The sequence below is a fragment of the Lemur catta genome, chromosome 10 (genome assembly GCF_020740605.2).
Source record: "Lemur catta isolate mLemCat1 chromosome 10, mLemCat1.pri, whole genome shotgun sequence".
NCBI classification, from domain to species: Eukaryota; Metazoa; Chordata; class Mammalia; order Primates; family Lemuridae; genus Lemur; species Lemur catta.
Genome location: NC_059137.1, coordinates 7,469,079 through 7,486,787, shown reverse-complemented (window position 1 = coordinate 7,486,787; position 17,709 = coordinate 7,469,079). Strand labels below are relative to the sequence as shown.

Genomic DNA, 17,709 nt, shown 5'->3' with positions numbered 1-17,709 from the left:
TAAAATACAGGGTATAAGTTTCATTCTGGCATTGTTTTCAAGTCTCTTCTCAGATTTGTTTCATAAATACATTATACAACTCAGTGGTACAGTTATATTTACCAAAATTATTTGAAAAATATGCTTTTATTAGGAAACAAAATCTCTAATTAAATAAATTAATCAGCCAAAATATTTGCTATTCTGTATTAGAATGTCTACAGTCATCACTAAAATGAGATACTTCAACAGATTTGTGTTATTTTAATTTCAGCGGCAAAAGTGAATAATATAACAAAGGAAAGCCAGCATTTTAAGCTCTTTTCTTTATAAATGTGAGCCTCATTTAAAATATATCTTGTTCAGTTGGATGAAATGCCCTGACAACTCCATCGGCAGTTGCTCAGAAAAACAGGCCTTCATCGAGCGTGGTCATGTGTGTGTTCCTTAGGCTTCGAGGCCAGCTGTGCTGATTCCTCATTTGGAAGCTGCTCATAAAACACTTTCTGTAATCAAAGCAAGAGGTTAGTTCCAGGCAAGGAGGTCCAAAGGTTTGAAGCAACAGCCTTCTGCCTTCAAGGACCCCAATAGTAGAGATAAGACGTGTATTAAAATAGCTCCAAAGCAGAACATTCTGGATTGGGCAGCTTAGGAGACAGCTGAGTATCTTGGATTTAGCAGAGGCTGAGCAGGGCCTGCCTGGGTAATCCAGAGCCGCCCCAGCAGACCTGCCCCCAGCATCATCCAAGACCTGCTTTTACAGAGACACCGTCAGGTGTTTTAGAAGGGCCAAAATGTCTTATCACTCGTTCCATAATGTTGTACATAAGCTTCAACCCTTTTAACATCGTGTTTATGAGTTAACAAAAGGCTTTTTAGTGAATTAAGAAGTCCTTCTAATCTTGCTGATCCCCAAACGATAACCACCCATTTTTATCCCTCCCGAGAGTGAAGATTTAGTCTATATTAGGAAGTGGCGCTGTGGAAGGAACGAGTTCTCGTTTTGGTGACGTGGTCTCTTCCTCCGCAGCACTGATCTGTGGGGAAGGAATGAGGCAGAGAACGCAGGCGGCCCTCACGGGATCTCCCAGTAATGATCACATCTTTCCGGGACCTGAGATTTACTCTCATCCACACCTAAAAGGGCTATTCTGGAGCCACAGTGCCCCGCAGAAGTTTCTGTGATCATGGAAATGCTCAGTGACCATGTGTGGCCATAGAGCATTTGCAATGTGGCCACATAATTGAGGAACTGAGTTTGTAATTTCATTACCTTTTAATTAATTTAGATTTAAAAAGCTTCTATTTTGAACAACAAAGTTCTAGGCCAGAAAGCTCTGACTAGACTGAGCTCTCCAGTGGACGTGGGCATTGAAGACTGTGGGTCTTAGGAGAGGCCTTTGCAGGCCCCAGATTGATGCCTCTGGGGAGTCCCTCAGCACAGAGACCTTTAGCCTCTACTGTGTCTTCTTCCCACCCCGTCACATCAGCTCCTGGGTGCTTCTGGACCCCCGAGTGAAGACTGCAGGGGAACGAGCTGGTTCCTAGGTGCTCACATGGCAGAGTGGCCCGGGAAAGGTTTCAAGGCACTGAGTACAAGTGGGTTGTGGAGGGCTGGGGGTTCCCCAGGGCAGGAGCCAGCCAGGACCATTCCTAGAAGGCCGTGTGTGACCAGGACAGCCTGCACCCCCAGCTCCCCTGCTGGGCCCAAGATAGGGTCCTCTTTCCTGGATGGCCGTGGACCTGGCTCCTATCCTCAGCCTGTCTTCAGTGAGCACTCAGTCTCTCTCCATCCACTGAATTTTCCGTTGGGAATGATTTACTAAGGGGAGAAAACTGTTGTATTGTGTGACGTGTTTGGAGACCTTGTATGACAACAGGCTGTAGGCTGTTTGTTTATTTGGGGGTTGGCAGCCAGGGGGTGAAGGTTTGTTTGGGCACAGTGTCTTGCCTGTCTCTGAAGAGTTAACTACGGGAAGGCAGCAGGGGAGGCAGCAGGTGACATCAGTCCTGATCTTTGCACCTCTCGCCTTGAGCAACCCGACACCGCCTTCTACTCAGGGCTCTGTGCTCATTGGTGCTGGCGAGACTTGCAGTGGGTGGGGTTTTTTAATTAAGTAAAAGGGCAGGGCTTAAGCAACCAATGACAGGTGTGGCCGGCGTATCTTGTGCGAGTTAACTGGGACTAGCAGCATTCGCACAACTTGCTCTGGTGGCAGTGGCGGCCAAGCGCCAGGCAGTCCAGCAGGATGCTCTGCCTGTGCCTGTACATGCCGCTCATCGGGGAGGCCCAGGCTGAGTTCCAGTACTTCGAGTCCAAGGGGCTTCCCGCCGAGCTCAAGTCCATCTTCAAGCTCAGTGTCTTAATCCCCTCCCAGGAGTTCTCCACCTACCGCCAGTGGAAGCAGGTGTGTGGGGGTGACTGCGTCGCCGGGAAGTTAACCAGGGTTTGTTGAGTGAATAGCTGAGTGATGTTAGGGATACGCATGTGTGAACTATCCCCTGCCAAGAGGAAAGAATGTCTGAAATGTGGGAGTTTTTCTACCCAGCCATCATGTGGCTAGAGCCAGCAGAAGGTGCATGTTACGAGAGTGACTGGTTTTCACATGACCTCCACGGAAGACTGGGATTCTATCAAAGGCACTTGTGGGAGGTGGACTATGGGAAAGGAGCCTCCTTTTGCTGGGGATGGGGGATTTCCTGAGCAGTACAGGCCTGTGCAGGGGCCTGGGGGTGATCCCGCTGCTGCTGGGGGGCAGAGGCAAGGAGCACGTGTGAGGGGGCGGCAGAGCCTAGGAGTGGGCACCACTGCTGCAGAGTGGAGCCGACACGCCCCAGGAGGGCTGGAGCTGAGCCTGGTGTGGAGGCCAGGGCAGCCTCTCATGTCCGGGTGGAGCAGGGACGCAGCAGGGACTGTGACGTTCTGAAGATGGGGAAACTGAACGGCAGAGTCTGGGGATCACTTGCCTTCTCGACTTCCTTGTTCATCAGATTCTGCTGTCCTCTGGTGCTCCCGATGGCAGCGGGGGTCAGACAGGGTGCACTGGGGGCAGATTTTCATGTCCAAGGAAGTTAATAAAGAAGTCCCGGTCCCTTTGAGGTAGAAGCAAGCACTTTGAGAATATTTTGAGATGAGCTGCAGCAGGCACATCCTCGAGCTGTCTGTATCACAGCACCTGTCCCGGTAAGGCGCAGGGACTGCCTGGGGGCAGGCGGCCGGGTACCAGAGAGCTCCATGCTTAATGTTTGCCTTCTCCCTAAATGGCACGAAGACTTATTCCCACTCTTGTCAGAATCTGGAGTTGTTACCCTGTAGGTAATTTGTATCACTCTAAGAGAGCACAATGTCCACAGCAAGCTAAACATAACCTCAGATAGCAGATGAAATATATACCAGCATCTGTCCCACATTCCAGCCATGCTCCACACATTAGTCTTTTGATCATGTCAGGTCACAGGGTGTCTGTCCTGGCCTCCCTCCTCAGCGTGGCTGAGGAATCACAAAGAGCCATCAAGTGGTTCAGGGTCTCGTCTGAGAGAGACTGTGATTATGATCCTTTGAGAACTCGAGCAAGCCACCAGTCTGTCGATCTCTAAACCCCAACTGGCTCAGAAGGCTTTGGGACCCACGTTGATTTGTGGATAGTGAATGGATTTCTTGCTAAGAGAATTGGGGAACACAGGAAAACTACAGCCATTCTCCTTAAGAGATTCTGTTTGGGTTTTGGGCTCTAGATTCAGGGTGTTGATATGTCGGAGTGACTCACATTTGTCCCCCACCTTCTGGAGATTAGACTGTAGAGTGGCAGGAGGATATGCAGGGAGGAGGTTCGGGAGCCCAACAGGCCCAGCTTGAATCCCGCCCACCACTTCCCTAGCTATGTGACCTTAGGTAAATACACAGCCTCTCTGAATTCCTGTTTCCTTCTCTAAAAATGGGGGAATGATAGTACCCATCTCCTGGGGCTATTTGAGAGGAGTCAGTGAGTTACTAGAAGTAAAGCATTTAGCACAACTGGGGCATGTGCTAAGTGCTAGTGCTCAGGGGATGTTTGCTCTTTTGTGGAGAAATTCCAGTTGCTGAGCACCCAAACCCACTTACAGCTATTGAACTAAAGCCACCTCCTAAGGCAGGTACAGTGTTTGGGAACCTCATGGCCAAGGAACAGGGTCTCTCAAAGCCTTCTTGGGTCACTAAAGGACTACTAAGTGGAGCTGCCCTGGTTTTCAGTGGCTGGCTGAGAGAGCAGGGGTTGGGTCTATCATGCGGCTTCCCTGAGACCAGCGATTGGTGGTGCCATCAGCACATACCCAGGAATAGTTTCTCGTGGCCTCTGCAGCCTCCAGAGTGCTCCTTGGCAGAGTTTCTGCCAAGCAGGCATTGGTAGGGTCTAGCTCTGCCCCATATTTTCACCCTGGCCACCAAATTGTTCTTGGACCAATGCCACTTTTAGGTAGAAAAAGAGCAAGCTGCAGAGTTCCCGATGGCATCTGGGGTCCAGTGCCATCCCCACATCTCAGCCAGGAGCTGTGGGATTGGGGCCCGGCAGCAGGGACAGCACAGCAGGGGAGCCAAGCAGCTGACCCTGGCTGTGCAAGAAGCAGGTTTCAGAACACTGGGAATGAGAACACGTCACGCCGCCCCATGGCCTGTCTGGAGGTCTCCCCCTGCCCTGCGGGGGCTGCTTTCCCTCCTTTTCTTGTGAGGGAGGCAAGATGGGTCCTTGCTTGGCTTCTGGCCCACACTTAGTGCTCTAAGTGTGGCTGTGGCATCACAGTAAATCGCCATGGTGGCTTTGGGAGCAGAACAGAAGCGTCTTGGGTCATTAGGGCCACCTATGTTCACAGATTGGCACAGATGTGTCCTGGGGAAGGTGCCCCCGCTCCTGCCCCAGGGACAAGGAAAGGTTGGTACATGAGCTTACTTTTTTTTTTTTTAATAGAAAATTGTACAAGCTGGAGATAAGGACCTCGACGGGCAGCTAGACTTTGAAGAATTTGTCCATTATCTCCAAGATCATGAGAAGAAACTGAGGCTGGTGTTTAAGAGTTTGGACAAAAAGAACGATGGTAAGTGTTGCCTCCAGAGCTGCCGGCGAGCCCGGCCTTGGCCTCCCTTGTGCCCAGCTCACGCTCAGGGCCCTTGTCGTTGCAGGACGCATCGATGCTCAGGAGATCATGCAGTCGCTACGGGACCTGGGCGTCAAAATATCTGAACAGCAGGCCGAGAAAATCCTCAAGAGGTGAGTGCCCAGCGAGCCGTGTGTTGGTTTAACAAAAGTGTAACAAAAGAGAAGCTCTTAGACTAGCTCTGTGATGCCACTATTCACTGTACTGGCCCAGTTGCTCTGAACGTGGCCTTCTTGTGGTTTGAAAGGATGAATAAGTAACCCCTCCCGGAGGCCAGCCTCGCCCCAGGTTTGCAGGCCAGCGCACATTTGAACTATCACAAATCACCTGGAATTGTGCCCGTTCACCAGTGACCTGTGAAAAGACTAGTTGGGGTTGGGGGTTCAAGTAGGTGAAAGGCCAGCAGGGAACACCTCTGCCCGTCCAGGAAGTGGGAGGGGATCACCCCGTGGCCAATCTGAGGTGGATTTCCCAGGCTAGCGATTTGCTCTTAATGCTCTCAGATCTGCCCCAAACGCTAGCTCCCTGCGGAGGGCTGGTTGCTGGGAAATCGCACGGACTAGCCCTAGGAGCCGGTTTCTCTCCTGGCTGAGCCTTTCCAAAACCCTGCAGCCTGGGTGCTGGCTGGTCCTCAGGGACAGCAGCCCCCGATGCCCGCTCCCTGGGGTCATTCACTGTGGAGGGGCCCGTCCTTGTGCTGTGCTGTCCCCTGATGTCCTGGGTGTGTGCTTGCTTCACTAACATCTGCTCTGAGCACTTACTTGTGTTTCTCCTCTCTCCTCCGCACTCTCCTTTGTCTGTCTGTCAGAATACGAACGGGCCACTTCTGGGGCCCTGTCACCTAGTAAGTATCCGTGTTGCCCAGTAACTGCCTCCCTCCTCTGTGCCTGATCAGAACGGGGTTCCTGCGGGCCATTATACTTCTGTCTCTGTGCAGAGTGGCAGTGGAGTCACCTTGCCCTTTCTCATCAGGGGCAGAGGCACCTTCTGTGGCTTCCTCAGTGGCCACGGCGCCTGCCCTTGGCTCGCTTGGAGGTGGGAAGTACAGCGGCCAGCGGGGGCCTGCTTAAGTAACATGAGCATCCTTGCTGCTGTCTTGCAGCATGGACAAAAATGGCACGATGACCATCGACTGGAACGAGTGGAGAGACTACCACCTCCTGCATCCCGTGGAAAACATCCCCGAGATCATCCTGTACTGGAAGCATTCCACGGTGGGGACAGGCCCACCCGCTTTCCCCAGCCCCGCTCACAGGGGCCCCTTGGCCCAGCATCAGCCAGTTGTCCCCTCCCCTGCCAGTCCAAGGGAGCCATCCACATGCGCCCCCAGTTCCCACACGCTAACTGACCTGCCTGGGCCCCATCGCTCTCACACGAGCCTCCCTCTGCCAGGCATGCCCTCCGTCCCCACATGCCACTTGCTCTTTGTGGTCCGTTTCAGATATCCCTCCTAATGCTTGTTCTCCTAAAGCCCGCCTGACCCTTCCCCACAGGGGCACTAGGGGAAGAACTACTCTATACAGGGTATATAAGTGGAGCTATCAGGTGTCCCCCGCCCATTTTGGTGTCGTTTATCTGGCAAAAAGGACATCCTCACAGTCGCACACTTGCTGCCCTTCTACCCCATCCACTGTGGTTTCATAGTCAGAAATCTGGGTCCACATCAACCTCCCTGCCCCTAAGCCCCTTCAGCTTGGTCGTCCCTCTCTGCCACTCCTTGTTGAGGTCCCACTATGTGCAGTCTTATCCCCTGGACCGTCCACTCTGGGAGAGGAGGCCGGAGGTACCCCTCATCAGCCTCCTGCAGTGCCAGGCCTGGGCTAGTTGGGTGAAATTGCGTGGACGGCTCCGGGGGGGAGCAGCTGGCCTGGTCTGTGGCCTGTGGCCCTGGCTCTGGTCAGCCCGGATGCCGCCCCGGGAGAGGGTGTTACACAGGCAGCAGGCCCTCATATTTGCTGAGTCCTTGCGTAACGTTCGCCAGCATGATCTGGTTACACTGCAGGTTTCAAAGCTTTCACCCCTGACTCGGTCCTTTCAGTGCAGCTGACTTGCGGCCTCACTGCCAGGCCTTGGGAACTGTTCGTACAGGAGCCCCCGGGCAGCGCTGGCAAGGGCGAGCAGTTTCATAACTGCTCCCTTCCAGGTGTGCTCGCCTCGGACTCCATGTGGCCTCTCCAGGGCCACAACAGGGACGAGAGCTTTGCCACCTTCACAGAGTGAAGGGGAAGGGCCCCGTCAGCTTCCTACCCAGGGTCCTTGGCGCTCTCACGGTCCTGTGGTCCCTGGGATGGAGCCGTGCAGGAGGGTGGACGGCAGCAGGTGCCCGCAGCCTCGCCCGAGTGACCTGAGTAAGGCTTGTGTCATCTTTGCGGTCTTCCTCACAGATCTTTGATGTGGGCGAGAACCTGACGGTGCCAGATGAGTTCACAGTGGAGGAGCGGCAGACGGGGATGTGGTGGAGACACCTGGTGGCAGGAGGCGGGGCGGGGGCCGTATCCAGGACCTGCACGGCCCCCCTGGACAGACTCAAGGTGCTCATGCAGGTATGCAGGCGAGCAGGCCCCACACCGTCCGCCTTTGCCTTGGGCCTCACTGGTTGGTTGGTTTGCCCTCCCCTGGCTGGGGCCGTGCTGTGGACCCAAACTTTTCTAACCCAATAAATTAGATTGGAATCATTGCTCAGCCAAGGGTATCATTAGATCTACCCTAGGTGACCTTTTGCGCATAGCAGATCTAATTTTATCTGAGGCACTTAAGCCAGACGTGTCATTACAGGGGCTTAACCCGGACAGATGAAGCCAGTGAGATTGCGGTGAGGCAGGAACCACTTCCTTATGCACATCTCGTGTAGGGCCCGCCCTGTGGTGGGGGCGGGGGGTGGGTGTGAGCAGATCCTCCCCTGACCCTGATGCCAGGGGGACACAGTGCCATCACCTTGGCCAGGTACCCAAATCCACGTCCACAAGACAGAGATAAGCTGCGCTGAAGTCAGAGCAGATTGTGAAACTGACCCACATGATGACATTCTGGTGGACTTTGGTGTCTGCCTGAGCAGTGACCCGCCACCCCCTGTCCCCTTGCTTGTGTCTAGCACTTTTTGTGCCAGGAGCCCTGCTCGGAAAAGGCAGCCTCCTTTCCCCTGGGCCCTGGGTTAGAGTGGACAGGTGTGAACCACATGTGAACCGAGGCAGGGAAGCTGAGTGGTTCAGGGCAAAGAGCTCTGGGCTTGGACCCTGCCCCAGCCCTTGCCTCCGCCCCTCGGGCAAGGCTTTACCTCCTGGGACCTCCCTTCATCCATGAAAACGGGGACTGGAACAATTGCCTCATCGGTGTGTGGTTTTGTTTGTTTGGTTTGGTTTGGTTTTTTGAGACAGGGTCTCACTCTGTCACCTGGGCTAGAGCGCAGTGGCGTCATCATAGCTCACTGCAACCTTACACTCCTGGGCTCAATCGATCCTCCTGCCTCAGCCTCTCAAGTAGCTGGGACTATAGGCATGTGCCACCACACCTGGCTAATTTTTCTGATTGTTTTTGTGGAGATGGGGGTCTCACTCTTGCTCAGGCTGGTCTCGAACTCCTGACCTCAAGTGATCCTCCCGCCTTGTCTTCCCAAAATGCTAGGATTACAGTCGTGAGGCACCGCACCTGGCCGTCAGTGTGTTTTTTTTAACAGAATTCCAGGAATGTTGCAGAGTAAAAGCGGTCCCTGGGTGAAGTGGTACAATGCCTGATACAGTATCTGGGTGACAGAGCAAGACCCTGTCTTTATAAAAATAAATACATAAAAAGTAAAGTAAGAGGGTGGGCGGCAGGGGATAGAGACCAGCTATGGTTTGATCACTGTCGAAGCTGAATGTGGTTCCTGGAGGTGCATTACCTATTTTTTTCTACTTTTGAATATGTTTGAAATTTTTCTGTAACAAAAAGCTCAAATTTTTTTTTAAATAAGCCTGTGCTTTTCCGTGGATCAGTTTTTTTATTTCAAAGAGTGGTCCTTGTGAAGATGTTTAGCACACTTCTGGCACACAGTAGATGCCTGGTAATCTAGCTGAACCTAACTTAGCCATGTTTAAGTCTCGTCATGCTGAGTTCATCTGCAAAACACCAAGAAGGAAGCCCCTTCCTGCTGGCCAGTGAGAAGAGGCTCTTGGCAGGAGGATGGCAGCCCACGGGCCCCACTAGGTTGTGTCTGACCAGCTTGTTCTTCCTCAGGTCCATGCCTCCCGCAGCAACAACATGTGCATCGTTGGCGGATTCACGCAGATGATTCGAGAGGGAGGGGCCAAATCACTCTGGCGGGGTAACGGCATCAACGTCCTCAAAATCGCCCCAGAGTCGGCCATCAAATTCATGGCCTATGAACAAGTGAGTACCCGGCTCTCTAGGGAGAGCTGCCAGTCTGCAGCTGCTACCGGCTTCCCCTGGGCTGAGCTCTCTGAAACCTGAAGCCAGTCATCCTACCCAGGGGACAGTGGGCGGGGCAGGAGGCCTGGGCCTGACACTGGCTCTGCTGCCAGTTCCACTTCGGGCCTGTTCCTTCCTTTTCTGGGCAGCATGAAATGTGCCAGGGATGCCAGGTCTCATCCAAAATGTACTGGCTCCACGGGGGAAGGGTGGGGCAGGGGCAGGGGCCCAGTCTCTGGATGCATCCGGTGGTTTTTCTCTTGGTTCTAGATCAAGCGTCTGGTTGGTAGTGACCAGGAGACTCTGAGGATTCATGAGAGGCTTGTGGCTGGGTCCTTGGCAGGGGCCATTGCCCAGAGCAGCATCTACCCGATGGAGGTGAGGGGCCACCTTCCTCCTGGGGCGGCGGTGTGCATGGGGCTGGGCTGAGGAGTGGGCTGTGCTCATACTTCCTGTCGCTCCCCTTCTGCAGGTCCTGAAGACCCGGATGGCCCTGCGGAAGACAGGCCAGTACTCAGGCATGCTGGACTGTGCCAGGAGGATCCTGGCCAGAGAGGGGGTAGCCGCCTTCTACAAAGGCTATGTCCCCAACATGCTGGGGATCATCCCCTACGCTGGCATCGACCTCGCCGTCTACGAGGTGAGGCCCTGGGCAGATTTGGAAACCCTGTCCTGCCCACACCCACCCACTGGCGCCCTCCCTGCTGGACCATGGGGCTGGTCAGCACAGGAAACAGCATCAGGGACTGCTGCTCAGCCTGGGTCGCCTGCTCATGGCTCTCCTTCACCCTCCCGCCCCGGCAGCCCCAGCACAGCTCCCGTGAGCCCGCCAGGGTCTGCATCCCAGGGGCTCAGCAGGCAGATCCCCAGAGCATGTGGCTCTCAGGGGCTCACGGGCCCACAGGCCCCCAGCAGCCTCCAGACAGACCACAGAAGTCAGGTGTTCTGTGTAGGGAAGCTCCCTGTCATGTCCAGGGATCCCAGTGACAGCAGAAACAAGGGCAGGCAGGCCAGCAGCTCACTAAGGCCCAGGCCAGGCTACCCACTCAGGTTACAGTGGCCTTGGGGATCAGTGACTGCCCCACCCCAGTCTCTCTGCCTCCCCAGCTCTTCCTGGGGCTCATGCCTGCACCCCCTTCCCCGTCTAGACGCTCAAGAACGCCTGGCTGCAGCGCTATGCGGTGAACAGCGCTGACCCCGGCGTGTTTGTGCTCCTGGCCTGTGGCACCATATCCAGCACCTGTGGCCAGCTGGCCAGCTACCCGCTGGCCCTGGTTAGGACCCGGATGCAGGCACAAGGTAAGGCCGGTCCTGGGCCATTCCTAGGAGCCTGTCTCCAGGCACGGTGGGGGGTCGGGAGGTGCAGACAGAGCATCTGACAGGTGGCCTTTCGTGCAGCCTCCATCGAGGGTGCTCCACAGGTGACCATGAGCAGCCTCTTCAGACAGATCCTGCGGACTGAGGGGGCCTTCGGGCTGTACCGGGGGCTGGCCCCCAACTTCATGAAGGTCATCCCAGCCGTGAGCATCAGCTACGTGGTGTACGAGAACCTGAAGATCACCCTGGGTGTACAGTCACGGTGACGGGAACGCAGCCACACCGGCAGACCCCCTGATCCCGGCTGTGGCCCCGGGATGTACAGCCACCTCATTCTGTGAATGCGCCAACACTAAGCTGACTTGCGCCAAGCTGTGAAAACCCTGGGCCGAACCCACAGGGAGGGGTAGGGAGAGCTGGCAGGCCCATGGGCTTGTCCTGCTGACCCTGGTGGACCCTTCCGTTGGTTCCAGAGAAGACCCATGGGCATTCCTCAGGGTCCAGGGGTCAGCAGGACCCAGGCTCGCACACCTGAGGACAGGACATCTCCTGCAGCGCCTGCCAAAGAGTGAGCTTGGAGGCCAACTTAGTTTTTCCATCTTGTCCTTGCAGCCAGACGTTGGCTGCAGGCCCCCCGCTCCCCGGCCTGCCGGGTGCTGCCCTGCGCCCCTCTGCTTCCTTCCTCTCTGCCGACGTGGTGCGGTAGGAGGAGGGCTGCCAGCCCGCGCCCTCCCTGGCCCTCTCCCCTCAGTCCATGGTGAGAGGTGAGGCCAGTCTGACACCCAACCTACAGGGTTGACACTGACTCAGCTGGGCCGTGAAAGGAAAGGGTCTGGCTTCTGAGCCCCCTCACCTGAGCTGGCTACCGAGCTCGCCCGCAGCTGAGCGCTGGGAGCACGTGTGCACTCAGTGGGCTTCACGGGAGGCCTCTGCTCCCTGCTTGGGGCCTCCTGGACTCTGTCAGGACTGTCCTCACGCGGTGGCATGAGGGCAGTGGAGATCATGTTCTAGAGTGCAGGGCAGAGTGTCTGCATGCCCTGGTGAGAGAGAAAGGTGTTGAAGGCCTTAATTACGTATTGTTGGGAAAAGGGTTTTGTGCAAACAGACAAGCTGGACAAATCCGCAAGTTCTGTGCTTCCGGAGGGAAGAGCAGGTCGTTTGGCCGACTGCATTAAAGTCCTCTTCTGATGCCCCTGGGGACTTGTGTCCAACCTCCCTTGGGGCAAAGTGGGACCAGCCTCACATTCCACTTATGTGACATGTCACACTGCTTGGAGCCTATTTATTTTGTATTTATTTGAACAGAGTTATGTCTTAACTATTTTTATAGATTTGTTTAATAGCTTGTCATTTTCAAGTTCATTTTTTATTCGTATTTATGTTCATGGTTGATTGTACTTTCCCACACCACCGGGTGGGGAAGGAGGGGTCTCGGGAGGGACCCTTCCTGCTGCCCACATTCAATGTCATGTCCAAAGAAATTCCTGGAGACAGAAGGAGAGGCAGGTCCTTTGGCCTGGGCAGGGCAGTGCTTCCCCCCAGGGAGCCTCAGGAACCTGGGGTGATGGGGGGGGAGAGTGGGAGAAACCTCAGCCTTGCAGGCAGAAGTCCCGTTTCCTGGACTGGAAGGATGCCTTTATTTCAGCCTCTTTGAATGACAAGGCAGTGAGGTGCCTCTCGCTGTGAGTGTGTGGGGGGCTGGAGGAGGTGGGAGCCAGCTCCACCCCAGCCCTCGCTCAGTAATGCTGGTCGGCGTCACAGCTGCACTTCTTGCCACCAGCATGGCCTGACGGGAACTGCGACAGGATGCACAGACCAATGCAAAACTGTTATATATATTATATATAGTTATAACTGGAACTTGTCAAATTAAAGAATTGGAAGTTATCATTTAAAACAGCCTTCTAATAAAGTTTCAAAGCTGACGGAGCCAACATTTTTCTGATCTGGGCTTGGGTGGTTTGGGGGCATTTGTAAGTTAGAAAATAAATCCATTTTTCTCCTCTGAAGCCCGGGCAGCCCACCCTCATTTGTGGGTGTTCATTAGATTTGGGGTGCTCTCATCAGAGCCCCAAGTCACCCTGTCGGGTGGTCCCTCCTCAGCCCTCACGAGACTCAGCCCGTCTTGGGAAAGGCCATCCCTCCCTCTATGGAAGCACCATCTTTACGGGGACACTGCCGGGCTCCTCTCCACCCTGCTGGCTGTCCCTCTGTGGCCTCAGACCCTCCTCTTTGCCCACGCTCCTGGTGACCACATCGCTCTAAAGATTGCTTTCACCATCTGTGTGCACATGACCCTTGTTTTATACTTAAACTAACTCCAGATACATCAATCCAACTACAGACTCCACATCTCCACTTAACCAGCTAACAAGCATCTCTTAGGTTTCCCTCCCAAATCTCTTTTCCTCATCCCAGCAAATGGCAACCCCTTGCTTCTAGGAACTTAAGCCAGAAGCCTGGGAGTCATCCTGGACTCCATACTTCCTGCTCATTCTAGGTCAGTCCACCAGCAAGCCCTGTCAGCTCTTACCTGCAAAATATTATCTACAATCCGACCACTTCTCACAACCTCCGCTCCTGCCACCTGGTTGAAGACAGTCATTTCTTATCTGGACAATTGCAAAACCTCCTGCCCCTGTCTCTCCTCCTTCCCTCCTCGCACACTAAGCCCAAATGACCCTCTGAAAACCCAAGTCTGGTTCATGTCACTCAAAACCCACCAATGAATAGACCACAGCCTGGGAGAAAATCTTTGCAGTACAGTATATAATAGACATTATATATACAATCTAATAGGATCTGTATCCAGAACATATTAACTCCTGTAACTCAAGAAGAGGACGACCCGATTAACAACTGGCAATTCACAAAGGAAGATGAGCACTGGTCAATAAATGTGAAAAAGGCTCAGTACTGTCAACCGTGCTGCCTACCTACTTCCACTCCTGGTTTCCTACCTGCTCCTTCCCCTGGGAGTGTAAACTCCACGAGGGTGGGGGCAGCTCTTGGCTTTGTTCACTGCTATTCCTGCTGCCTGGAACAGTGCTCAGTGAGTCCTCAACACCCAAATGTTTCTTGGCATGGTGGCAGACTGTGCCCCCGCCGAGGTCCCCGGAACCTGTGGATGAGGTTCCACAGCAAGGGGGGACCAAGGCTGCTGATCAGCTGACCCTGAAACAGGGAGAGCGTCCTGGGCCACCCAGGTGGGCCCAGTGTGGTCACAGGGATCTCAGTGCGGAAGAGGGAGCAGGGGAGCCTGTCCGGGCTGTGTGACCTTGGGCAAGTCACACCACCTCTCTGAGCCTGTCTGCTTATCCCTTAGATGAGGAGAGCAAGGCTCACCTACGAGGGGTGCTGGGAAGTGGAAATGAGGCAGGAAATGGGACGGCTGGTCCTTCACTAACAGTTTCACCTCCCAGCAGCCTCCGTCCTCCAGGACCCACCACACGGAGCGACCGCCCTTAGTCCTCGCTGGCCTCAGGCCTCTGAGAGGAAATCTGATGCCAACCCGGGAGCCACCTGAACTGCGCAGTCTGTCGGGTCCTCCTTCCCGAAGCTGGGGCACTGCACGAGCAGGCCCTCAGCCCTCAGCAGCTCTAGAAGGTGCTGCTACTGCCACGTGCCCACTTTACAGATGAGCCAACTGAGGCTGTAGGAGGGGAAGGGGCTTGCCCAGGGCCTCCCTGTGAGCAGGTGACAGGGCTTGGGTGCAGATTGGTGGCCCCTGACTGGCACGCTGCCAGCATGGGGGAGAAGATGGGGTTGGCTCTGCCAGGAGGCAGGGAGCCACTGCCCACACTGGCCCACTGGCAGGACCTTCACCAAGTAAGACATGCTCAAGGGACAGGCATCCCTCGCCTGGCCATAGGAGGGTGGCACCTGGTCCCTGGCTGCCTCCCTGGAGCCAGGAGGCCATAGAGAACCTGGGAGATGTGGGGCATGCCTGCACCTGAATCCTGGTTCCCGGTGGTGATCCTGGGCAGGTCTCCTCTCTGAGCCTCAGTTTCCTCACCAGCAAGAGGGACACCATAGCTTCCCTACAGCCCGGGGGGGAGGGACTTGTCCATGTTCATGCAAAGGATAAATAAATGTTAAACCGAGATTCAAACCAGCTTTGTTGACTCTGAGGCCCATTCTCAACCCAGGCTCAAGGCTGAGCTGCCCGCAGTCCAGATCTCGCTGGTCCGAGCGGGCTGGAATGTAGGGGAAAGGCGGGAAGAGGAGGGGCCACGTGCCGGGCCCAGCTGCCCAGGCCTGGACCTTGGTATCTGCCCTCAAGGGCCCAGAGGCAGCAGGAGCAGCCTGCGTGGCTGGGCTTGCTGGGAGGGGCTAGGGAGGGGCATGGTGGGGCAGAGGAACCAGGAATAGCGCCCCCATCCTGCAGATGAGTAAACTGAGGCCAGAGAGGGCCTGAGGCCTGCCCCAGTCCCCAGGAGCAAGATAACCTAGGCCTTCCGCTCTGGGCTTCCCAGAACAAGGGGGCTGGCTGGGAACAGCCACAAGGAGATAGGCTCTCATCTGCTATGGCCGGTCAGTACAGCCCCTGTGGCCCAGGAACGCCATTGTCTCCACAGCAGTTGAGGCTGACAAGAGAGGAAGCGACCCACCCACACCAGCCAGTGTGGGTGCCCCTGGCTGAACCCAAGAGCCCAACCCCCAGCCCCCCATCTTACAGAGGAGGAAACTGACAGACTGGAAACCTGGGGACTTGCCCAGGTCACCAAGCCCCCTGCAGCCACTTCTCTTCCCTGACTACACTTGGCTTAAGACATTTGTACCACTGTCCCAGGGCAGCTGCTGCCGGTAACCACAAGCCTGGTGACTTAATGCAACACAAATGTCTCTTACAGTTTGGGAGGCCAAAGTCCGGTCGGTTTCACTGGGCTGAAATCAAGGTGACAGCAGGGTGGTTCTTGCAGGAGGCTCTCAGAAGAGTCCGGTTCCTCACTGCCTCTGGCCTCAGGAGGCATCTGCACTGTTCAGCTCGTGGTCCCTTCCTGGCACCTCCAGCCCCAGGGCTTCCGTCCTCACAGCTCGTTTAGTATTTATGCATTTATGCGTGTGGTCAATTAGGATCAGCTGAAATTAACTCATGCCAGGGTCTCCCTCTGCCTGCCTCTCAGGACACTGTGATCACAGGGCCCACCTGGACAACCTCCCCAGCTCAAAATCATTAACTTCATCCCTCTATTAATACAAATTCCCTTTGCCCCATAACGTAAATTTCACAGGTTCTAGGGCTTAGGACCTGGATATATTTGGGGCCACTCGTCAGCTCACGACAGCACTGTTCCCCGTCAGACACTCCCGCCGTCAAAATCCTTCCCACTCCACTGGTTAAATAAACCAGGGAGGCCGGGCACCGTGGCTCACACCTGTGATTCCTCACTTTGGGAGGCCGAGGCAGGAGGATTGCTTGAGCCCAGGAGTTTGAGGTTGCTGTGAGCTAGGCTGATGCCACGGCACTCACTCTAGCCTGGGCAACAGAGCGAGACTCTGTCTCAAAAAAATAAAAATAAAATAAAAAAGAGAAACTTACCTAGACAGAGAGGAGCAAAATAGCATTGTGATTAAGATCACAGACGCTGAAGCCAGGAGGTCTGGCTTCAAATCTGGCCTCTGCCACTTACTAGCTGTGCCACATTGGGCAAGTCACTTAACCTTTCTGGTGCCTCAGTCTCCTCATCTGTAAAACAGGAATATTTGTGCCTACCTCCTAGGGACGTTGTAAGGATTACATGAGGTAACATCTGGAAAGTGCTTGAAACAGTGCCTGCCACAAAATAGACCTCATTTAACTGTTAAATATATACAAAAATATATATACTAGGTATATTATACATTAATTAAATATATGTCTATACGTGTGTACTATACAGACTACATATATAAATAAACTATTAATACATAAAAAATAAACTCTACTCCAAAAATATTAAAAGTGGTCAGGGACTGAGTAATTTGTGTCATCTTTTTGTTTATCTGCAGTTTCTATTTATGTACAATAAACATTCATTACGTGCATAATCAAAATGAAATTTTTCAAATTTAACAAGAAAAGCAAACCAGAATCCTCCCCACGAGCCCTCCCTGCCTCCCAGCGGGGCAGGATCCTGCTGTTCTCAGGACTCTTCCCGTCCTCACTTCCCGGAGCTCTTGACCCTGAGCCCTGGGAGCCCTGGGAGCCCTGCGAGCCCACAGGGAACGCAGCAGGGAGCGTTCTGAGTGGACAGCAGACCCCATCGGCTGCACAAAACTGCCCTCCAGTGTTGACTCTGTGTAGCATCGTCCCAAACACCTTCCCTTCCCTGACCTCGGCAACCCCTTAGAGGCCATTTCACAGGAGGGATGGGGCTTGCCCAGGGTCACAGCAGGCAGCAGCAGGGTCCCAAACTCAAGCCTTCTGCCACCACCAAGACCACAGGGCACATACCGCGACCTGAGCATGACAATAATGGGGCAGGGGTTTCTGGCTTGGGGTCCTTTCCCCTGACAGGCATGTTTTTTCCTGCCCGCTCATCTTCGGACTCTTTTCACAAGTGGGCAGTCAGTATCCTGTCAGTCCCTGGGTGATAAAAGCTGCCCAAAGGGTCTATCCTGGAATGGCCACAAGGTGGCAGCACCAGGCCTTGCTGCCATCTCCTACAGGCTTCGCAGACTCTGGCGCCCCCTGGTGGTTGTGGGAAACACGCCAAGCGGCCTGCAGAGAAACATCTGTTGAAACTGAGGCAGAGTCGTCACCTCTTAGGAGAGGGATACCTGGGAGAAGCAGGTGGGTCCAGGTGGTGACCCAAGGTGGCCTCAGGCTGACTGACCATTCTCCAAACCCAGTTACAGGGAAGAGGTCTGGCTGGCACAGCCCTCGGACTTTTCATC

The 17,709-nt window shown here is 54.5% G+C and overlaps 1 protein-coding gene across 3 annotated transcripts in view; it reads left to right on the top strand.

The window, feature by feature from the left end:
- Window positions 1-12,684, top strand: part of SLC25A25 (solute carrier family 25 member 25) — a 37,628-nt gene extending 24,944 nt beyond the window's left edge. For 2 of the 3 annotated variants that reach the window (XM_045563328.1, XM_045563329.1), the window contains exons 2-10: window positions 4,923-5,049; window positions 5,135-5,222; window positions 6,212-6,323; window positions 7,494-7,652; window positions 9,322-9,474; window positions 9,784-9,891; window positions 9,986-10,153; window positions 10,662-10,812; window positions 10,912-12,684. In XM_045563328.1, the coding sequence (XP_045419284.1) occupies window positions 4,923-5,049; window positions 5,135-5,222; window positions 6,212-6,323; window positions 7,494-7,652; window positions 9,322-9,474; window positions 9,784-9,891; window positions 9,986-10,153; window positions 10,662-10,812; window positions 10,912-11,096 (1,251 nt within the window). In that variant the 3' untranslated portion in view covers window positions 11,097-12,684. Of the gene's footprint in view, window positions 1-1,870; window positions 2,388-4,922; window positions 5,050-5,134; window positions 5,223-6,211; window positions 6,324-7,493; window positions 7,653-9,321; window positions 9,475-9,783; window positions 9,892-9,985; window positions 10,154-10,661; window positions 10,813-10,911 lie in introns of those variants that run through there. The other variant, XM_045563330.1, reaches the window with a different exon arrangement.
- Window positions 12,685-17,709: the final 5,025 nt, after the last annotated feature.